This window comes from Bactrocera oleae, chromosome 2 (assembly GCF_042242935.1).
Source record: "Bactrocera oleae isolate idBacOlea1 chromosome 2, idBacOlea1, whole genome shotgun sequence".
NCBI lineage: Eukaryota > Metazoa > Arthropoda > Insecta > Diptera > Tephritidae > Bactrocera > Bactrocera oleae.
Window position 1 is genome coordinate 9,520,827 of NC_091536.1, and position 25,084 is coordinate 9,545,910.

General features: G+C 32.8%; 1 protein-coding gene and 1 long non-coding RNA gene across 3 annotated transcripts in view; one reads left to right on the top strand and one right to left on the bottom strand.

Annotated features, from left to right (window-relative positions):
* Nucleotides 1-24,468, top strand: part of LOC106622894 (organic cation transporter protein) — a 33,836-nt gene extending 9,368 nt beyond the window's left edge. The window contains exons 1-7 of one of the 2 annotated variants that reach the window (XM_036373086.2): nt 8,916-9,332; nt 15,675-16,065; nt 16,132-16,399; nt 20,602-21,058; nt 22,182-22,362; nt 22,451-22,596; nt 23,331-24,468. In XM_036373086.2, coding sequence (XP_036228979.2) covers nt 9,009-9,332; nt 15,675-16,065; nt 16,132-16,399; nt 20,602-21,058; nt 22,182-22,362; nt 22,451-22,596; nt 23,331-23,426 — 1,863 coding nt within the window. In that variant the 5' untranslated portion in view covers nt 8,916-9,008 and the 3' untranslated portion in view covers nt 23,427-24,468. Of the gene's footprint in view, nt 1-8,915; nt 9,333-15,674; nt 16,066-16,131; nt 16,400-20,601; nt 21,059-22,181; nt 22,363-22,450; nt 22,597-23,330 lie in introns of those variants that run through there. The other variant, XM_036373084.2, reaches the window with a different exon arrangement.
* LOC138857084 (uncharacterized) lies at nt 12,399-14,355 on the bottom strand. The gene is made up of 3 exons (XR_011396042.1): nt 14,044-14,355; nt 12,826-13,023; nt 12,399-12,747 (listed from the first exon to the last, which is right to left on the bottom strand). It is a non-coding gene; the product is annotated as an uncharacterized lncRNA (long non-coding RNA).
* Nucleotides 24,469-25,084: the final 616 nt, after the last annotated feature.

The following is a 25,084-nucleotide window of genomic DNA, read 5'->3' on the forward strand; positions in this document are numbered from 1 at the left end:
TCATTTAATGAAAAAATATATGTTTATTCATTCGTCTACAATATTGCTGCCGCCTTCAAAATAGTCCCCATTTGATATTAAGTATGTACTTATGTCAGCGCATCTTTCAATCGTCGAGACACAAACTCTGCACTGGTATTTTGAAATGTTCTTATGTATGTATATATTGCCTGTACTACCTCACGCGCATTCAATTGGACTTTCGTCACCTTATCCTCGGTGTTATCCATTTTCGGTGCATCTGGTCGTGGTTAAACAAAAACCGAGGTGTGGCTGGGTTAAAACCACACGTTAAATTATATTTTGACAGTATCAGTCTACGAAATAAAAAATTCGACATTTCAACGAATTCATTATACACCCTATGACTATCTCAAACTTTATATATACATACACAACTCGAATCGAGGTACTCTTACTGACATTTGTACTGAAATTGTTTTATCAAAGTCATTCAAAAGCACAGAAACCAAATGTAATTCGATAACAGAAGTATAAAAAAAAATTTATGAATACAAAAACAAGTTTTTATTATTTTAAATTATCTGGTGTATGTATTTTTAAACCTGCATTTTTTTTACACTGAAATGACATTTGTTTCGCTCATTAGAAATCTATATAAGCTATATACGAACTCTCAACTAAAATTTTATAAAACTTAAACGTAGGTGCGTTGAACTTGAAAAAATTATTGAGTGATATAGTGTTCAATGATTTGTATGAGAAAGTCGGTTATTAGCTTAATCTTGCCAATATATTTTTATACAAAATTATTAAATTACCTAGGCAGAAAAGATATTTTAGAATTCATTCAAGAGAACGTGAAAGTTATTTATAATTATTCTTTACTCATTACAACTTGTTACCGGTAACGCTAAGGAAGGTCGTTGTCCTCAAAAAAAAAATTATACATAATAATTATTCGAAAGTAGGTATGTATGTATGTTAGCCGGCTTACGGAAACTCGTTTCATTTCTAACGTGATTCACAAGCGAAAAACGTATGAGTAGCACGGTAATATTTTATATTGTCATCACACGTTGAACTATTAAGATCAATTAAATCGGACATATGAAAAAGTAATTGGTTTTTAATATATATGATATATATGGCAGATATACATATACAGTTATTTAAATAAATATCAGTGAAGTAAAATTCAAACTTGATAAATCTATTCGTACTCTGTAAGATTAATTTCGAAGTTGTTATTCCAAAAATATCTTTCAAATCCTAGCAAAGAAAGACATAAGTCTTAAAAGAGCTGTCAAAAAATCTCTTATATGTTTTGAATTATGGTTCGCACAGAAGAGTCCTACTAGTCCTATTTGCCGTGCGTAATACTATAAGGATAATATATGTAAGCATAGGAAGTACATAGAAAAGGAGTAATAATGTCTAAAGTGAGACCACAGGCGATTAGATGTTCTTGCGACCTCTCCTTTCAAGCAATCAACAGACTAATCTGAAAAAAAAAATAAAGAAGAAATATCACGAAGTTTTTATTAAATCTACCGAAATTTATGGTAGACAGTTAGTTCAAGGACCCATTTTGTTTATCTAACGGTTATTTGTATCACCTAAAACTAATCGAAATAGATATAGACTTATATGCATATCGATAAATGTGATGATGATGACAAGACGAGTTGGACATCCGGAGAAACCGTCAGGTCAGGTTATACTTTTAGTTGACATGAGTACGAGAAAAAGACTTCTGAATATTATGAAAGCCAGAATCAGGCTATTCTGAACTATATTAAAACGACATAGCCACACCCATCGTAATTAACAATATCATATAGCTTATTAATTTTCTTTTGTTTGTTTATGGTAGCAGAAAAGAGGTATTTAATTTCAAAAACTAAAGGATTAGACAGTGTTAATCATTTAATTGATTTCTTTGACGAGAGCTATAAGATCATTTTGTGACTTAACGGATATATAAATTAGAAAATTGTCATATCGAAGTGCGAACAACCTATAGGAAACTCCTGGATCCCTTGAGAGAATGTCAAGTTAGGCTATGCTGATAAACGAGGTATGGCCTATAGGTTCGAAACCAACAATCGGTTAGTTATTTGGCCAATATGAGAGTAACTCGTCTTGCATCAATTCGGCTAGAGCGAATGCAAAGATATATCGTAAAGTGAGTTGTAATTTCCTAGGGCTTACTCAGGTTTAGTCAGATATTTTTCTCCCCACATAGCGTCAGTAAATAATATATGTAAAGTACTCCGGTTATATTGTTGCTTTGCAGGCGATCTGCCATAAAAGTTAGTGTCGTTTAGCCAGTAGGGTAAACAACGTTTGCTTGAGCTGAACTAAAAAAATTTCTGTCATTCCTAATAGTTTTCCATTTATAAAAATAACCCTTAGACAAAATTAGTGAATTTTGTATGGATTTAACTAATCGCGAAAGAACCCTTCAATTAAACGGTTATTTTGTTGAATATTTTTCACCAAAATACTACTCAATATCAACTCAAAGGTATTACAGACAATAGCGAAATAAACAACCCCTTCGACCATTCACGTCGCTTCATGCTGTTTAGAATTATCTGATTATATTGTATTTTAGAATGTTTAAAATTATCTCTTTACATTTTAAGCAAACTTCGTAAAAATGTCACGTCAATAAATTGCGATACTTATCAGTATGATCATCAGATTGTCAAGCAAGTGTGATCAACATAATTTTAACACTTAACTTAATGACATAATTAAACCATTGCAAACCGGTGAGTTTAGTGGCAATTTTAAAAAAATGGCGTGAGAATATCGGTGCATGTGAAGTGCCGTTTGATAGCGCAGCAATTAAGTGAAGTAAAGCGAAATTTGTTGAAACTTTATTTCCGCAAGTGTGAAGTACATTCGAAATTACAAAACTCAGACGAGCATATAATTATAAATAAATAAATAAAATTTACATTTGAGAAATTGAGAGAAAATAAAAGTTTAAAGCTAATAAAGCGTAAAGCTCATTTACTTGCACGCCTGAAACGTTTCAGGTCTCACTAACTAGCAGATATTTTGTTTTTAACAGTACAATAAAACAATAACAACAACAACAACACTTGTGCAGTTAACCGACGCCTCTATTTATTGGTGTTGTTGTTGTTGGCTTTTTTGCAACAAATGATTTGCGGTCGCGTGCCGTTGTAGCAAGCATGTTTTGCCAGATTATTATTGGGTTAAATGCGCACAACAACAACCATTAGTGATGTAACGAAATTACGCGATGATGACATATAAACTCATGCAGTGCTTGATCACGCTAATCAAGAATTGATGTGAGCATTTTATGATCGGAGTTATATGCATGTTCGCATATATAAGTAAGTAAATTAGTTGACACAAGTGCAATATTATTTGCATATACTTTTAAAGAATTCTTTGCTTATTACTTATTAAGTACTTGAAGACGCTTCACTGAACATGCAAATGTCTTTCAAGGTAATATAATTACAGTTAATAATAATATACATAGTTATTATCATATAAGGCATAAGTACATGAAGACTTAAGTAACTTAATTTGAAATTTTAATCTTTGAATCATGTAGTCTTTTTATACTCTGCTGCTACAGAGTATAATAGTTTTGTTCACTTAACGGTTATTTGTATCATCATGATCAGAATGACGAGCTGAAAGTAGGGGGACTGTCTGTTCGTTTGTCTGGCTGTGTAGGCTGTAACCTGTATATTAAAAGAAAACACGTATTTCCTACCAACCTATGACCAACATATCGAGATGACATTATTGTAGATGAGCGTAAGCGGATCATTGCAAAGCACACAATACGCCAAGCAAAAACATATATCATAAAGAGCTATAGCTAAGCTCTAAATTGAGATATGAATGCAGGGGATCGCGGAAGTGAGGGTCACTTGAGCCCCGAAAAGTTTTTAAAAGTGGACGTAACTGCCTCTTAATAGATTTAATGTATATATCTCAAAAATCTCTGAGGCTATATTAACCAAACTGGCTGAGGATTGTTTCGAATATTCGGTTGACTTGGCACCTTATATATTGGTAAATATGTGGAGGAGCCTTAATGAAACTTGGAGGACAATTTTTTTCTTGTAATAATATATTTGGAAATTTAAAAATTACTCAAATCGGGTCAATACTACCCTTAGCTCCCATATACCTAATATAAGAATCTCAAACTTCCGGTTCACTTTATATCGTAGATATCGATCAATATGTAAGATATATTAGCAAAATTTACTTAACGTATAACATTAGATATACTTTAGTTTAATGCCGAAAATATGTGAAATCAGACCACAAATTACCCTAGCCCCCATATACTGTATATAAGGATTTTCGTTAATTCGGCAGACTTTGAGCCAAAAATGTCGATCAATGCGTGAATTATCTTCACAAAATTGTATAGAAACATATTCCAGAGTACCATATATAATATGTACTTTTGTAGTGGCAAAGGTCAATGCAATCAGTCCATATCCTATCATAGCCCCAAAATACGCGCTCTAACTTTAATGTGTTTATGTTGTTCAAAATGTGTGATATTTTAATAAATTTAAGAAGACAATTTTTCTTTGAAATAAAGTCTATTAGACATTCTGCGTTAATGTTATTGGTCTTAGTGCAAAGCTCACATCATATAATAATATACTGAATTCCTATTCTCCGGTTGTAGTTTTCTTGCGTATACCTTAAATTTAGCCTCTTCCGTTGAGTTTTATCGAAAATATCTCAATTGAGTTAATACACTTCATTTTAATAAAAATATTTGGGACAAACTATCTTGAAGTATTTCTTCGTCTTTGAACTTTTCAAATTGCGAGATGTAATATAAAATCTTTGGTTACACCCAAACTTAGCCCTTCCTTACTGTTTTATTTTAAAATTATTCACTTTATAACTATTTATGTAAATTATTAAAATCTATAGACAAAGAAAGTGAAAAGGTTGCCACTTTCTTAAGATAATACTGTAATGAGTCGATTTAGTCAGTGTGTGCGTCTGCATATACGCGAACTTGTCCCACAGTTTTTGACACATTTTATAAAAATTTTACAAAAATTTCTGTCGTAAAAAAATTGGAAGAATTCGCAATCCGTTTGCAATTTGTTAGTAAAAAAAATTCAACAAATCTTCAACTATATAATGTTTCAAATTTTCCTTTTCTGTTTCAAATCTTACATATCTTAAGTGACAGATTTTTAAGACTGAAGCTGATTTTAAAACGAAATGGTGGCATTTTACAGCAGAATATTTTTCTATCAAGCAGGTCACGTTTATTGATTTTATGCGAGTCAATAAGCTTAACTTGAAAACATCGGCATATTATATTTCATAAGAAGAATTCAAACCTATTTACAATTACTTTCACAAATAAATTTCTATATTATAATTTAATGCTGAATACCTCCTAATCACAAATCAAACTTTCGAAAGAAGTGTAAACTTTTCAATTAAAGACTTAACTATGAAATTCTAAAGAAAGATAGGAAAAAAATACACGTTGCGAAATTAATGAGTGTATATGTATATTTACCATATTCTTTATTCTCTAATTGTAATTGGTTGGCGTTACTTACAATTTACTTGTCGCTACTTCAATAACTTTACAATAAATTACTATGCAATTATAATAATATTTTAAGAATATTGTTATCTCATATTTTATAATATAATCTCAGGTTGTGGATTTGTTCTTGGCCAATACAACACTTCTACTTAAGTCAAGTTAAAGCACACCCTCCTACAAAATATGTTATACTATCTAAGCAGTCAACTACGGTCGACCATTTAAATGCGAATGGTAAGTGAGAATAAATATACTCGAGTGATTAACACAAAGTGATATCAAAGGCTCTCAGTATTTCTTACAGACACAATTGACTTGAAAGCCTCATTATTTTCCCAAAGCATACATCGATAAGTAAAATGCTCTGTTTCGTTAGTACTTTAATTTTCGCATACTAATACAGTATGGGTTAATTAAGTTAATCTTAGTCAAGAGATTTAAAAATAAGTACATAAATATAACATATTCTTTGTAGATTGAACTACGTCCGTTGCTTAAAGTTGAACTACAAAAATCACCTGCAAATTTGATATATTGCTCCTTAATTATATACGATACGATATTATACGATTTGAAACATTTATTTGTTATTTATGTGTAAATTTATTTTTAATTTATTATTGTTGAATATTTTTTTAGCATATATTTATAAATGCATACCGCACTTCTCCCTTAGAATGAAAGCTTGCAAAACACTTGTGGAAACAAATTTGAATACTATAGGTTAAAAAATTATTGATTATCTTGAGATGATATTATGATAACTTTTAGCTTCAGTAATATCGCAGTCTAGTAATTGGGATCAACCATTCCTTTTAATTTAAAAGAATGTTTTCTTTTCAACTTAAATAATACTAGTCCACAAAAAGCCCGAATTTAATGAACTTGTTCGAACCCATAGATTGGAAAATAAAAAAAATTCTGAATTCTTAATAAATATTGAGTGATCATAAAAACTTCGACAACTTCGTCCAAAACAAAAAAATTGCTCCAACTTTTTTGGATCTAGGACAACAAATGTACCATTATTAAACTCTTGCAACATATTGCTACAAAATAGTTTTGTTCGTCTAATGATTATTTGCTTCACCTAAAACTAATCGCGTGACTGTCTGTACCTTCCCCGAACCACAGCCACGCGTACAAAACGTCGTGAATCAAAAGCCTATAAATTGCCATCTAAGCCAAAGATAATGATACAAAATTGTAATACGGTACAACGAATTGCAGTACCGAGGCACACCTGTGAGCTTTTATGAAAATTAACGTGCACCCCTAATAGGTTTAATGTATATAATTGCCAAGTCATTTAAGCTATATCACCTAGATTTACACCGAATAAATCCTCAGATATATTAAAATTTACATCACGGATGGTAAAAGAGAGCTTTATAGGAACTGTAGGCGTGGCACGGCCCATCTTTAAGTGAAATCACATATCTCCGGACGACAAATTTCAACCAAACTCGGTAGTTAACACCATTATGATTTTACTATGCTACAGTGCAAAAATCGGACTACAACCACGCCTACTTCTCATATAACACAACTTTAAATTCTCTCTGATTCTTTCATTTTCCAGTACACAAATCAAGCATCAATGAATACACCCAATATACCCTGTATTTTGATTTTCAACTTTCCAGCTAACTTTAAACCGTTAAGGTGGTCAAAATGTATAACATGTTCATGAAATTAAGTGGATAATTATTCATTAAAATTATAAAATTATATACATGGTTTAGCGCTGAATACGAATGGATTTGGTCTTGTCCTTGGTCTAAACCTCATGTCTCTAATATAATGAATTCCGATTCTCTGCTTGACGTTTTGCCTTTATCCCTTTTATATTAAATTTAGGCTCTTCGCTTTGGTTTATGTCAGATATGTCTTATTTGAGGATGATTTTAATATAATTTTCGCTGACGGGAAGTAAATTATAGTTATAAAACTAAATGAGTCTGTGATCTTTAATATAAGTCAAGAAGATACCAAATTGAAATGTAATTTATTCAGGTGTTTCGTCAAATAATGAATGTTAAATTCTTTCACAAACTTTTTTTTAATATAAAGTTTTTCTAACACCTGAAGGTATTTTCCTTGCTTGGATCCTTGCAAGTTGCCAGAGCATAAAATGTTTTCATTGGTAACGGTCATTGAGATTTCACTTTAATGGTTAAACGGAGATATTAAACCACCGAAATTTTATTGTAAGTGCCGTAATTTGATGTGAAGCTTCAAGGAATTGATCTATTTTAATACAAGAAAACTTGTGCCGGTTTTTACTCACTTCAAAAACATTTTCTAACTGGAAGTAAATTTCTCGTGAGATAAAAACAATTAATTATGTTAAGCCGGTAGAAGGTGAAGATTTTTGACAGAAGCAGTACCGGAAATGATAAAAAAAAAATTGGAGTATTGTCTCTAGTTCATGAGATATTAGAATTAAATCTCAAAAATCCAAACCGATTTTTTCAGTGCACTCACGTGACTAAAGCAGCCTCTCTATGCATAAAATATTATATTATGACGCATAGAAAATTGTCTGAGACCAAGACTCTACGCAGAATAAAGCCTGAAAGCAAAAAATAAGAGTAATTGAGTAAATGAATAACGTTAAGTTTTTTTCGCATTAGAATTAGATTTATAAAATTTTTTTTAAAAAATACAACAACAACAATTATGAATGAACTCACAGCTTAGCTTAAAGAAATAAGTACAATAAATGGAACTAGAATATGAAGTGATAGACACACACATACACTATTGGTGGCACTGTGGCACCGAAACAGATAGACATATATATTTATGTGTGTGTGTGGTGTAATAGAGACTCGTGGTAGGGAGATAGTATTTTTTCTATAAACGCCGTACTGCAGCGCTGCACTGTGAGTAGTTGTTGTATTTGTGTTTTTTTGTTAATGTTTATTATGCTTTTTGTTGTAGCAGATTTTTTTTGTTGCTGTAGCAGACCAGGTGTTGAAGTACTTATATTAAATGCTGCGATTTTATTGTACTTGTTAATTTGTTGCTATTGTTTACTTTTCTATTATTTTTATTATTGTTGCATGTGATTGTGGCGTTTGTTGTTGTTGTTTCTATTATTGTTGTTGTTAATGTTGCAATTGCCTTATGTTTAATTACGAAAAAGTGATTGTAGATTTGCTGCCTAATAAATTACACGTATACATACATATGTAAAGATGTAAATATGTTTATAAATAAACATAAATACATATATGCATACTTTATAGATAAACATATGTATCAGTGTCTGTGTAACCTATACAAATATTCATTTCGAGAATTTGCTATGAAATTCAGTTGCAACATTTCACAATTGCCACCCGGAGCACAGTTGTTTTCATCTCTAAGACGCGTTTGGTAACGGTTCTTATTACTGTAACTGCGCAATCGCGACATTTTCTGTAATTAACACCTCGGTATGCACAAATTGCACGACAAACTGCCAAAAATGTCAGCGTCTGGCGACGAGGAACGCGTTGCCTTCCTTGGCGTTGGCTCAGCGGCGGCGAATGGTGACGCAAAAGCATCGCAGCAACTTACACAATCGAAAGTAGAAATATTAGCAGCGCAACAGCAGCAGGATGACCGTTATGTGGACGTCGACGAGGCACTCGAGCGGTTACAAGGTGAGGCGTTGGCGCGCATGCTTGGTGAAAACGGTCGTTGGCAGGCGTTTTGGTGTTGCTTGCTGTCCGCCTTTCAAGGTGCCTCCACCATGCATATTTTCTGCTACGTCTTTCAAGTGAGTGAATTATATAACACTCGTATATTATAAATACATATAGTACATACCTACATATATATGTGTATATATGTAAAAATTGTAGCTTTTGCTTGCAAAAGTGAGTGACGTAACACCAGTAAAACCACTTTAATTTTTTTCGATTATTTGTTTTTTTAATAAATCGCATTTTAATATGCACTTATTTTTTTAAGTGCTGTGTAAATACAGGCTTTAGTTGAATTGCATTAATTGCATGTAGTGATATTTTAATATTTGTTTGCATTTTGAGTAAATATTTGTTAAGTGCATATTTTGTTAATGTGCGCGAATTTGTACGAGCTCCAATTAAAATTCTAACACTTCAAAGCAATAATTCATAGTGGCAATTGAATTAATACATATATTATAATCGATTGCACTAAGGCGGAGCGCGAAGGGGATGCCAAGAAAATATAAATAAATCCATAAATATTAAATTAAGCTTGCAAAGTGATTGAAAAAATAAAATTTTATTTTCAAGGGAAGATATTTTTATTTTTTTTTTTTTGAAATTTTTCGATGAAATATTTTTAGCACAAAAATTAAGTTATATGGTTGCCATTTGTTCGATTATTGGGAATAAAAAAATTATCAAACTGACAAATGGAACGTCAATTAAAATCTTTCGGGAGGGCTGCCACCTGATTAGAATTTTTTACTGATAAAAATTCATAGTACAAATATAATTTTATTAATTATCATAAAGCTTAAGCGGTTTAATATGACTTACAGTTAAAAATACTTTTAAAAAGCTTAAGCACCTGCTTAAAAACTTCTATTCAATAAAGTGAATTGAATATTACAATATTGATGTTAAACTCAAGGAGAAAATTAAAAAGTATTTTTAACGGGGTGGCAACTCTGCTTAAAATACTTCTTTTTTTTGCAAATAACACAATTTTCAAATGTCATGCAGATTGTATTAATTTTTATTATACTTTTTCATAGAAGACAGTAATTCCTACACATAAGAGCCATCCTAATGTACAAATCAGAAATAAATTTAAAAGAAAGATATGACTTGCTTTCAATAATATAGAATCTATAAAAAATCGGTAACGTGTAATTTTTGATTTTAGAAATGTCAGAGTTTAGATTATTCCCACATGTACCGTTCATCAACACTGAACATTTTGTAGACTAAGTTATTAACTACGTTATAAAGAAATAAAAACCCGAGGAAAGCACTTTCGCGTATACAAATCTAGTAATATATAAACCCTCCAAAATAGATTCCATCTCCGCCAATGCTTTGCGTATAGAAAAAGTAGTAAAGGCCATTCAGTAGTTGCTTGTAGTGCTTGCCACCAAAAAAGCAAAACTTTGTGTTAGTAGAGAATATCAGTTACAAAAAATTACGAAAACGCAGATAATCATTAATGTGTACCCATTTAATAATTTTGCGAAGGCTTACCAACACTCATTACATTTTGGATAATAAATTATTGACACAAAAGCCACAAAGTTTATGTAAATATGCGAAAAACCATGCCATGGTAATCAAAGAGGTAAAACTCAAATATAGAATAATATCAAACAAAATTACCAAAAGCCAAAAAAATAGTAAAACAAACTTAAAAGAATAAAAAATACTTTTGCGTGCATGTATTGTACTATTAACTCAATACAGGGTGGTTCATAATTTTTTTTCTTTTTAAAAATTAAATAGAATATCAAGAAAATTATTTCGCTTCGGTTTAGTCAAAGCAATAAGTACTACTATGTATATTTCAAGGTCTGCTTCCATTTCACTGTTTTTTTTTTTTTGTATAAATCCCCAACTAAGTATGGGTAGTAAAACATTTGAACTAACATAACAAACAATTTCCGAAAATCAATAAAAGCGGACTAGGCACGTGGATGTGATAGTAATTAATGATAATAAAATTATTGTCTCAACAACGTATACTCTTGAAGCAGTTGTATTAATGAATGAAATTTGAAAAGAAATTACCTGAGATGTAGTAAATATGGCATTTAATTTAACGACATGACAATGAATTTAAGTATGTCTTTTTACTTTTTATTTAGGTAGCAAAACAATCCCAATAATACAAAGAACAGTCTGGGAAAATATTCGTTTAACCTTCTCTATGGCAATGTTCTATATACTAAGTTGTAACGGAATTATGTTTCGTCACAATTCGCGTTCCTGTTTATTTTACAATCTTAAATATGTATAGATAGGTATATAGTTTGTATATCAGCATATTACATAAGTATCCACATAAACTCTAAACCATACTACCTTTTAACAGAGTTTAACCCGATTTAAAATTTTGGCTAATTTTTAGAGAAAATTAGCCTCCATATAGTTTTTTGTAACCCAACTGTTTAGACAATCTCCGAATCCTCCGCCTAGGCAGTCTCTGAAATTCCACAATTTTGAGTACGTGCGAACTGTATATACGCGAACTAGCCACTCAGTTTTCGAGATATCCATCTAAAATTTTGCACACATCCTCTTCATTCCAAGAAACTGCTTATTTGTCGTAATCGCCGATATGGCACTACTATAGGGTATATCTGCCATACAAACTGACAAAATATCACGAAATTCGACGTAGATTATTGTCCAAGATAACGCTATATATATATAGCTTATAGCTGTCTTTCTAACTGACCGAACAAATTCAACATTAAAACCCGAAGTTAACGGGTTTTCTTCTTAATCTAAAAATTGTGCTAGTTCATGACGTTATCAGAGTCCAATGTTATCATAATTTCTGATTCCACGTCTCACGAAATCTTCTTCACCGAGCATATTGCCGCCAAGTTTTGTGACAACTGTCGCTGTTTTGTTGTTGCTGTTACACATTTTGATTTATATCTGACAAATACAAATAGCTGAACGCCAAGCGCTGTAAATTTATGTAGTTGAGATATTACTTGGTGTTGTTGCTGTAATTAAGTTGTCAGCAGGTTATTAACCGCAATTAAAGACGTGTGTTTGTGTAAACTATTTTATTTTAAATACTAAATTTTTTTTCGACAAACGACTGAGCGTTTTACAACTGCATATATGTATTAATACAGATATGTATGTGTGTGTGTGTGTGTGTGTATGTAAGGCAAGTCAGGTGGTGCGTATGAGTAACCGGCGCTAGTGTCAAGTTGCAGTTGATCATTCATTGTGATGAAGTAATACCGTAAGTATTGCTTTTTATTGACTATTTTCCTTTTTCTTGTTGTTGTAGTTTATTAAATGCTTACGTGTTGTTTTTTCGGAAGCATTTCAAGTTCAAGTTAGTGTTAACGGCAAACTCATTACGGCTGCTCCAAATGAAAGTGACTTTTTGTAATAGTTGTTTTTGAAAAAGCAAGTAAAAGTTGTCTGTCAGACCCAGTGACGTTGTAAGCTCACAGCTTGTATGGCCGTTTGTAATGGTCATGGCTGTAAAGCGGTTAATTGCTATTTTATATTGCTTTTAAGCTTGTTTTCGCTCACTTTGTATTTGATTGCGTTACTTACCGCGCTTGGCTTTTCGCTTTGACTTTGAACTGGTATTTTGCCATTTCCAGTCAGTTGGGACGGATATGCGTGTGTGGTTACAATTACTTCAAATATATAAATATGAATTTAATATCTAGTTCAGTTACACACTCCAATTGAAGTTGAATAGCATGCACCTTCGGGTAAGTTTAATTGTAGTCGCCTTAATGAGGTTAACTGTAATTGTATAAGCAGAGCAATGGAATTATTTACATAAACAACATTAATTTGCAATCGGTGCAAACATTTTTGAAACAACTTGATTATTGATAGCAATCCTAAAAGTCTTAATAAATTTAAAAAAAAATTATATTTCAGAACAGTTCATTTTCAAACCAAACGGTTATAGACCAGTGCAAAAGCCTTTAAAAATGGTAAAAAGTTAGAAAAAAATTTATATTAAGATGAAACCCACTGGAAAGGATAAAAGGATAAAGTATTGAAAATTAAAGAAAAAATTTTATTCTTAGGGGTTAAAAACGGCTTATCTCGATTTTCGGCAAAACCACGAATCCTATTTATATATATTAGAAAATATTATAGTTTAAAATATTTTTAAAAAGGGTTGCCACATGAATAAAGAAAATGTTCATTCAATTTGTTTGTGGTGATAAACAATTAATGTGTTAAGATCAAGAAATTATTACATTATCAGCAGCAAACTAAATAGGTATAGAAAGAAATTATTTTTCGGTCAAACTTGCCACTTAAATTAAAACTCTTATTCAATATAATTATTAAGGTAAACAAATTATTATAATTTGGGCATCAGACTAAACAGATTTAAGAAGCATTTTTATTGTAGATATTTTTAATAAGAATTGTAACTGTTGGGATAGTTAACCTAAGCAAATTGTTAATGCAATATTGATATGTAGCGAGATTTATTGGAGAACTCTTTGTTACATATACAAAATTTTAATAGAAACAGCTTTTCATATATCGCACTCCAGTTATCAGAAACCAACAAATACCTTTTCTAGATTCTAATAAGCTCAATAATTATTAATATATATTTTAATATTATATCTAAACAATTTACTTATAAAGAAATGAACTAATCCCAATCTCAGTTACATAGGTTATGACTGACTCAGAGTTTCGATAACAACGACAAATTAATTTATAAAATCTAGTGAATTTTAATGATGCATATACAATAAATTATTGTATTCAAAAATATTAAGTAATACTCACAGATCCAACTAGTTATCCAGTGAGATTATTATTATATTCTCACTTCATCAGTTTGCTACACTTCATTATTCTAATATCTCGAATGATTAACACCAGTTTTCCTTGAGAACGAATTCTTCTAGCAAAACTTCATTTCTCATATCAGGGTAGAATATTGCTTTGCACTCTGAACTTCTCGCTTCAACACAAACTCTTTTGTTTACACGAACACCGAAATCAGATAAAACCGTTTGGTACAAGTGCGAGCCACTTCTACAGCGCTGTTAAATCGATGTTAGCGCTATGTCCGCTATATGCACTACAGTGCGAAATGTCAATGTCAGCTAGGAAAATTGGTGCTAGTTTTTGTTAATTATTTGCTTTGTTTATCTATACTAAACTAATTGTAAATACCTATTGTGCTCAACGGGTCACGTTCTTGCCATTTGTGAGTACACATGTGTTTTTGTTTTAATTTTATCTCAAACAGCTTTAATTATATTCATTATTATATATATTAGTAATACCATGCATAAATTTATCAACGAATTTAGTTGACTGTCTATGTGCACTTGAAATGTTTGTCATACTTTAACTAACGTTGGCAGTTCAGCGTGCATCTAAGCTAGAGTTTGACATGTGAATGAATTTTTTTAGAGTACGCCAACTTAATGCTACTGAAATTTCCATCCAGCTGGTCGATTTGTATTTGTAGAATGCTAAAATTTATAACAAGTTGTGATATAATTGTATGTATCTTTGTACGAGGGTGACCGGGTAGATCCATTAAGTTTATATGGTATATTCTAAAGAAAAGTTATTTATATGAAGACTAGCAGATCACTTCATTTACCACCCCACTTGGGGGAAGAAAATCTCATATAGACTAAGAGATATGAATATCAAACTTTTGATATTATTTATATTCCATTCCGCACACGTCCGCTTCGTATGGACATCCTACAAGTATATCGCATATTATGTTGCAGCCTAGCCGAACGAGTCGCCGTTCACCATGTGCTTTTTTTAACACTTACATTTTTAAAGTCGTGATATTTTTTGAACGGAATATCTGAATCGAACAATTTTAAAGTTATATAAAGGTATTGAATACAGCGAGTTGTTAGTATTTCTTGTAAAAAAGAAAAATTTATTTATTTATCTAATAACGACTTCACTGTCGAGAAATATTTAGGGTTTGAGACCACAAAGGTCTCTATTGTGATTCACAAAAAGTTCCGATTGGGAAAGAGCCACAACCTAATATATACATACATACATTTAAAAAAATTGTTTCACAGATTTTCTGTCAGATTTATTGATTAATTTTAGAAAAGTTGGTTAACCATGTAAAACAAAAACATTTCAGGTTGCAGCACCTACTCTTCATAGGCAACTTGACATCTAAAACTAACCTCGTAATTATGTATAATTGACTATTATTTGTAGCAGAAATTCTTTCCGCAACAATAGTCCGTGAAAAGCCATAAATCAAATTGACGACTATGAAAATACAATAATTTTAAATTGAGGCTGTAGCAACACCTATATCATGGTGTTTATATAAATATGTTTAACAATTATTTACTTATATATATGTTCAACTAAAATTACTACTTATATAAATATATTATATTACATCACCCAACTAGACCATCGCCAAGGACTACTGGTGTGCACGCCCTGACACCGCACCCGATATGGATGTGTCGCTGTGGAGAAATCTAAGCCAACCTGCTGGCGCTTGTTCTATACTAAATTTGAATTATTCGCTGTTACCTGAATCCGCTGGCACCGCTGGCACCGCTGACTCCGCACAACTTATACCATGTACCAATTTTGAATTCTCCCGTGAAGATGGTAGCGCACGCTCGGTAATTGAAGAGTTCGGCTTGGTTTGCACTCGTGAGCAGTTGGTGAGTGTGGTAGAAATGTGTTTCTTGGCCGGCGCAGCGGTCGGCAGTGTTTCGAGCGGCTGGATCTCCGATCGTTTTGGTCGCAAGCATACGCTGATGGGTTTCGTTTTGGTACAAATTGTGTCTGGTAAGTAAAGCTTATGGAATTTTCATAGACCGATTTTAAAATAATAATGTTTTTTTTTCGCTACAGGCACCTTAGTAGCTTACTCCGCCAATTTGGCTATGTTCATGTCGGTGCGTATGCTTGCCGGTTTCGCCTCCATGACTGTGACTGTAGTTAGTTTCGTTCTCGTCGTTGAGTTGGTTTCTGGCAAATGGCGCACCATAACGGGCATCTTAAATATTTTACCAGTTCCGATTTCGTATATTCTCATGGCTGTCATAGCATATTTTGTACGCGACTGGCACAATCTACAATTGGTGATTTCGCTACCTTGGTTATGCTTATTGCCGATTTGGTAAGTGAAGTGGCCACACAAATTTAATGATATAAAAAGGGGGGTTGCACAAGGAGCACCAGCATTTTTGGTTTCTAAGCACCGAAGTAATGTACGTCTAAGTAGTTCGTAAAACTGACAACATATCATATTCTAATTTCCAAATGGATGATGAATTGAGAGCGGTAAGCTCTTTTAAGCAAGGAAGAAATTGATCTCAAGACTGTCAGTTCTAAAGAAATCAGATCCATTCAGAATATGCTGTCTGCTGTGAAGCATTAACGTGATTTCGGCACCAAATCAAGACGTGACGCATTTGACACACAAAACATTCTTCAAAATCATAATCCAACACTAACAGAAAGGTCTCTTGTAGTGAATCGACGATTTCCAAACACCAAATCTTTGATTTTTGGGACAAGGCCCTTGTCGGCCTTTGAAGCGTTCTTGGCTCGCTTTGAACTCGTTGTACCACTTGCAAACGTTTTTTGTGCCATAGTTTGATATCCAAAGGCCTTCCGCAACATTTTTTAAGTGTCCGCATAAGAATATTCGTTCCGCAAACAAAATTTGATGCAAGTTATTTGCTTAACGAAATCAAACATTGTAAAAATTGAAAATTTCTCTTTTGGTTGTTTGCAAAAACACGTGGAACTGGGAATTAAACAAATCTTTTGACAAACAGATGGATGCTTTGGAAGGTTTATAGACAGTCCTACCAACCTAGAAATAAAATGTATCACCCTTCCTGATGGCAGGAAATTTTAAATATTTTCACTTTACTTTTGGATCTCAGTGGTATATATGGTATATATGTAGTTTACAGAGCATGAATATAGTGAAAACTAAGCGGTTATAAATTTTTTTCCAAGCATTTAAGGGCAGTCAATAGAATTCAGACATGCATACCAAAAATGTGGGCAATCAAAATGAAACCATTATTATTGCGATTAAGTATTGTTATCCTGTTAATGCAAAATTAATTTCTATGTATACCGCACCCTCAAGTCGCATACTCATAGGCCACTTATTTTTTATTAAGCTAACCTTATCGTCAACCATTTTAACCTTTTTTATACACTTGACTAACTTGGAATGTGCCCATTAAGTATTCATGCATTCACATGGTATGTATGTATGTATGTAAGTAATTCATGTTGACATTTCCCTTCACATTCCTTACAATCGACCCTTTGGTTTATGCAACGAAAATCATTTTATTGAAATTAAAATCAATTTCATTTCACCTCAATCAGGGTCGTCAGCAACAATGATGCCTTATGCCGCCCCTACTGATGTACGGTTTGCTTTACTCATACTTATAATGATTTCAGCAATCCAGTGACATTTTGCCTTCGCATTCGTTTTTCTTTTTATACTCTCGCAACCTGTTGCTACAGAGTATAATAGTTTTGTTCACCTAACGGTTGTTTGTATCACTTAAAACTAATCGAGTTATATATAGGGTTATATATATATAAATGATCAGGATGAAGAGACGAGTTGAAATCCGGGTGACTGTCTGTCCGTCCGTCCGTCCGTCCGTCCGTGCAAGCTCTAACTTGAGTAAAAATTGAGATATCTTTATGAAACTTGGTAGACATGTTTCTTGGCACCGTGAGACGGTTGGTATTGCAGATGGGCGTAATCGGACCACTGCCACGCCCACAAAACGCCATTACTCAAAAACAAATAACTTGCTATAACTAAGCTCCGCAATAAGGTACAAGACTGTTATTTGGTACACAGGATCACATTAGGGAGGGGCATCTGCAGTTAAAACTTTTTTTTTTAAGTGGGCGTGGTCCCGCCTCTAATAGGTTTAATGTGCATATCTCCTAAACCGCTAACGCTATAATAACAAAATTCACTAGAAGCAAATTTTTTAGCACTTCTATTGACGGTGTGAAAATAGTTGAAATCGGGTGGCAACTCCGCTCACTCCCCATATAACGGTACTGTTAAAAACTACTAAAAGCGCGATAAATCAAGCACTAAACACGCCAGAGACATTAAGTTTTATCTCTGAGATTGTATAAATTGGCTTTATAGAAACCGCGTTCAAAATTAGTCAGTGGGCGTGGCACAGCCCACTTCTAGGTGAAAACCCATATCTTGAGATCTGCTCAACCGATTTCAACCAAATTCGGTGCATAACGTTCTTTTCATGTTTCTATGCCATAGTGCGAAATCGGACTACAACCACGCTTTCTTCCCATGTAACACCATTTTCAATTCCATCTGATTCTTTCACTTTCCACTATGCAAATCAGGTAACAATGATTATATCGGGGTAAAACTTTGCGTGAATAATGCAATTAAAGTATGCCACCTTGCGGCCAAAAATTGTCTAAATCGAACCAAAACTGTTCAAACCCTAAGTACTAAATAGGTGGACCCCAGTGCCTATAGTTGACCTTCTACCGAAAATATCAGTCAATCCACAAAGAAATCTCAAACGAGTATACCATTTGACTTTGCGAGAGTATAAAATGTTCGGTTACATCCGAACTTAGCCCTTCCTTACTTGTTTATTTTACTGTTTTCACATGAATTCTAGAATTTCCCGCAAGATTTGATTGCATATAGGGATACCTATGCATATGAGTATAAGCATTTCTACATATTTTGTTTGCGGTATATCTGCTTATTTGGTTTATCATTTTGTGCTTTGTTCGCATCTTTTGGTACTATCGACTTATGAAACCCCTTTAAATGCTTATGCTTGATATATTTTTCCAAGATACTATTGAATCCATGTACGTACATATGTATCAGTAAATTGAAGAGGATTTTGTATGCGCTCTCTTAACCAGAATCAAATCATATGATAAACAGCTTCAATTTGTTTTTGCTATTGTTGTTGTTTTCTTTTTAATGACAGTACTCCCTGATAATTTTTGTTGTTGAAAAACTAGAGCTAGAGCAGTACTTACAGTCTTTTATTACAGAGGCGTAGTGGAGCGTGATATAAAATTCCTATGATGGATGAGAAATTTGCACAATAATCTTTCAGAAAATATTTCAGTAATTTGTGAGTGCGAAAAACGTATTTTAATAATCGAGAGGGAGAAAAGAGCAATATTTTCTTTTCTGGTATTTTAAGCCAACCAAAAAATTACTTACCTTTATATAGAAACGATAAATATACTAAAATAATCTCACGCCCTTAAGGCAGTATTATTCCGTAATGTTACGCACATAGTAGTTGCTTAGGATTATTTACATTAGTTTAAGTTTATTTTCTAATAATGTCAAATCTGATCTGGCAATACTGTTTTATCTAAGTTTTATATTTGTCATCTCTTTTAATCATTCATTTCTCTTTATTATTATCTTTGTTTATTCATATTGAAAGTTACGGTATTTTAAATTCCGTTGAACTGCTATAAATATCGGTGGACATGTGTGTACGAAGTACGAAGATCTTCTCTAATTCTGTGCTGATTGTACTCGTCTCTGGTTTGGTGTCAAACAAACCGTTCACAATCGTACAAATCCTAGTAAAGCATTGAGAACTCTACCCGCTGGTAAATTAATGTTTTAATAGTAATATTTGTTTTTGTAACGACGATAGCATAAAGAAATAAAGTTAAGATGTCAGCATTTTCTATATGTTCCGACTTGATTTAAATTACTTGTAAGCAGAAGATCCGAATAAGTAAAAACTCTCTTGCAGCCTGCAAAGAGACTGCAGCGAGATCTCCAAAGCAAGCGGAAGAGCTATTATAGTAGTTGTATCTCTCGATGTTGTGTAACAAAATTCATGTCTTTAAATTTTTCTCTGGCTCTTAGCGGATACCGGATCTCTACTTCACGTAAGAAACGCGACACTAAAGTTCTCATATTTTCTTTAACTTCTCAAGATGAGAGATCGAAGAGGGTTAGATCGTAATATAAGAAGACTAACTTTTGATCATCTTACTTAGTGTGTAACCTGTTACCTGTTCTCACTAAGAGTTGCTTTGGCAAAGCCCATATTTTCTGGCCTCCTGCGCAGATCGTCTTCATCAAATTAGCGTATCTGTTGTGGCGTAGACTTAGTTACATCGCCGATAACTTCTGGTAGCAGCCTGATACCTGATCACCTGATTTAGTGGTTTCCTTACCATTTATTTCACCTTATCCCTTCCACTGATTACCGCTTTTTAACTTACAAATATACTCTCACATGTATTATTCCTCATTTAATCATTCAATTCTCTATTTCTTATACATGCCAGGTACTGCATGCCAGAGTCGCCACGTTGGCTACTCGCACAAGGGCGTCTCAATGATTTATATGCACTAGTAGAACGTGCTGCCGAGCTCAATCAACGCACACTGCCGCCAAACTATAAGAAGACACTTGAAGCTGCAGCACCGGCACCAATACCAAAGCCCATCAATGGATCAGCTACGGACAAAGGTCAGCTGACGAACATACAAACACAACAACAACACACACTACCAGCATTTATGACGGTGGCTGAAGGGGATGCTCACAGCATTGAAACGACAATCGCCAGCGCTACCGAAGCTATACCCAATATTCATGATAATCCATTAAAGGTGGTCTTTAATCGTTTTTATTGGCGCACAACTTGTCTGAATTTGATTGTCTGGTTGACTTTGATTATCGTCTACTATGGTTTGACCTTACATTTGAGCAATTTGGGTGGTGATATCTATTTAAATACGGTGAGTTAGAAGAGGGCAATTAAAGGAATTGCGAATAAGTACCACACGTACTGCGAGAAATTCTATTAATTAATTAACTAAGTTTTCAATCGTGTGCAGTTTGATTATTCGATCTAATATATAAAAATTTAGTTGCTGATCTTGCCTTTACTTAATACATTTTCGGTAAAGTTTAGCCCTTCTATCACTCATAAGGGTTATATTAAACCCTTTTACGCAATACTAGTTACCTGGTTACAATCCTTATTGACCAATTTTCAAAGGATCGGTAGGAATACCAAAAAGATTTGCTCCGAGAGAATTTGATTGTTATAGCTTGAATGGTTAAGGAGATATGTACATTAAACTTATTTAGGGGCAGGACCACGTCTACTTAAAAAAAAAAATTAAAACTGCGGATGCCCTTTGCAAATGTGATCCTGTATACCAAATAACAGTATTGTGGCTTATTGTGGAGCTTAGTTATAGCTATTTAATTGATTTTGTTTAATGGCGATTTATGGGCGTGGAAGTGGGCGGAATCAGAGCCCATCTGCATTACCAACGCTCCTTGGATGCCAAGGAACATGTATGCCAACCTGTTACAAAACATGCTTCTTCATAGTAGAATACGTAGACAAAACTAAGAAGAAGTCAAGTGATCCCATATTGTATGGACATTTTTAAAGATTCTAAATACTAACTTTGTTACATTTTATGCCCCTAACTAAGGTCTCATAAATGATGATCATAGATATGTCAACCCTTGCAGAAATTTTCTGCAAAAAATTTTATCAGATAACTTTAACCTCTGTTGAGATAAAGCAACGGGTGTACATTAGATTAGGTTAAAATGTTTATTAAAAAGTGATATTTCCAAATAATAGTGAGCTTATTTTGGGTTTCCTTTATTAAATGTTTCTGAAAAATATTTTAATATATAATTTAGATCTTTTTTCGTAAAATATCATAAAGGGTCTAAATGACCTATAGATATGCATTAGAAGGCTATAATAATCCGTGAAAGTATTAATATTTTGAGTCACATTATATGCAAGTACCTAAAATTTATTGCATTGCCTTGTTTCTGATTTCTCATAGAATCAAAATAATTTTTATTTTATTAATTATATTTTTAATACAGATCGTCGCCGGCGCAATTGAAGCGGTCTCTGTTTGTGTGAGCATTTTTGTGGTGTTGAAAGTGGGTTTGCGGCGTAGTCTGATAGCATATATGCTAGTGCCCGGAATTTGTTGCTTAGCCACAAATCTTGTACCAAGCGGGGATGATAACCAAACGGCGGTGGTAGCGATGGCAATAATTGGTAAGTTGTGTTTCGGAAAAAAAACTATACAAATTTTCCAACATTATTCAAATATATATGTATATACATAAAAATTTATCTCTTTCAGCAAAATGCGTTATTGGTGCCAACAATGCCATTATTCCATCATACACCGCCATGCAGTATCCAACGGTTGTGCGGAACTTTGGAGTGGGCATGGGCAATCTGGCAGCCGGTACTGCTTTGATGTTAGTACCATATATGTGGCTTTTGGTGAGTTATCATTGATTATATATATATATGGTATATAAATAAATGATCAGAATGACGTGACGTGACGGATAGAGACATCTTCATGGAAATTGTTAAATGTGTTCCCGGCATTCTAATGCAGTTGGTATACTATAATATATCAAGTTGCTGTGACTCAGTGATTAGGCAAAAAATTACATACTTAGCTTCAACCTGTTTATACCAGGCTATGTTATGTATACTCTTTAACTGTTCGATCCGCCACTCTCTAAAGTTTTTCGAATGAAAGCTGCACTAATTTAAATTTACCATGAATTTTCCTTTACATAGCTTACTTCTCAAACTATTTTGTTGATTTCGATATTATTTTTCACCTGTACGCTAGATAACGCTGTGATATAATTATTTCCGTACTTTATAGTTTTTAATCAAAATATAATATTTTGACAATTTTTAAGGCTAAATAATCAGTTTTTAATGTTCTATCATTAGAAAAACTATTCGTGTACAATATTTCCTATTAAAAAATTGGGAACAATTACGGTACGAAGTAAAGTTAAAAAGCTACCGTTTTGACTGTTTTGAACTTAGAAATCTAAGTGCTGTCACTCTTCTTTCCAGTATGGTATCACCCTTAAGGAGTACAAAGTTAAAAAAAAATGTATCAAGTCTTAATATATAATACTTTAAAATTTTTCCTAATACTAATTTGGTTTTATATAATTTTGTTCTTAATTTTTCCTTGGTCCTTACAGGAACACGTGGACCCACTGCTACCAATGAGCATAATGGGTGTATGCGGAATTATTGGCGCTATTTCGTTATTCCTTATGAAGGACATTGAGCACTAGAAATAGAAGTATGTACCATATAAAAGAGGGGCAACTTGAGAAAATGGCGGTTTTGACAAATGCCTTCATTTGAATTGCATAGGCCTGAGAATGTTAATGAATTTATTAACATTTTCTGCTGTAACAACATAAAATATACGTAATATTAACATATTAAACGCATTGGCCAACATTTCGAAGCTGTCTAAACTGTGATTAAAGTAACTATTTGGCATTTTGCAAATGTAAAAAAATTGTACAAAATTTCTTCTCTAAGGATTAAATAAGTAATAAAGGATATATAAAATTTATACGCATGTAGATAAAAGTAAATAAGGGAAATAATAGTTTAGAAAATTAGTATTTTAATTACTAGAAAATAATTTTAATGTCTATAGTCGCACTTAAAAAATATGTAATTGGAAGCTGATTTTTATTTTTTCTATCTACTAAAATATGTTTCTTATTATAAAAATATTGTTTTGTAAGCTAGCAGTAGAAGAATAAACGCTAAAATAAGCGGTTGCAAGTAGAGCATCAATGCAAACTTGACTATTATATTTTCTGTAAGTTTGGTGAAATTGAAAAAAGCTGAGTTGAGCGTTCTTTTGCTGCTCGCTTACAATAAATAGTCTCTATATATAGTATGTATAGTAATATTTGAATACATTTTTTAACATTAAATTATTATTAAAATTACGAAAAAATAGCAGATACATTTGTATGCATATATTTTTACTATAAATTAATTTTGTTTTGTTAAAATTTCAACCGGCCAAATAAGTAATAAAGCTTTTTTGTAAAGCTCTATCTTTTAGAAGCACCACTGAAATTGGGTAAAAGCTCTAATTTTGCAAGCTTGCCAGTAAATAACTCATAAAGCCGAAGAAGAAAGCTTTGACTTTCTTGCAGATAGCATATACATATTTACTATGTTAAAGCTTAGTTAAGCTCAATTAAATTAAGTGTATGCCGATGAATCACACTGCTACGGTTTTAAAATGTAAAAAAAATATGTATCATAATATTATATAGTATTATAAATAAATAATCTTAACAATTATTTGGCTTTGTTTGTTAAAATATGACCAAAACGACGGTCCAATGCAGTATTTCATGGAACTCAATATTTTGGCGCGTGTCTTCGGACAATATGGTTAGCATTGTATTGAGGTTAGCGAAATATGCAAATCAAGCACCAATGAATGTATCGGGATAAAATATTGCGCGAATAATGCCTTTAATATGCCACTTTATGACCAAAAATTGTCCAAATCGAATCAAAACTGCTCCGGGACCTAGGTACCGTATTAACATTTACAGAACATATCGGTCAATCTGTCAGATATAATACTAATTAAAATTCAGATCGTAAGTCTGTATGTCAAACATGGATTGAATTGGGACAATACTTACCTTGTCTCCCATATACCTAATATAAAAATTTTCAACTTCCGGGTGACTTTATCCCATATACCTATATCGGCCTATATGTGAGTTATGAAATCAAGAGGGCGTGTCTTACTCATAACAATATATCCTTACGCGTAAAATGTATAAAGTTTAACGAAAACTTAACCTAGCCCCCATATAATATATATCAGGATTTTCGAACATCCGGCTGACTTATACGGACTTCATATGATTGCCGATGGTATGTGATGTACCTAAATAAAATA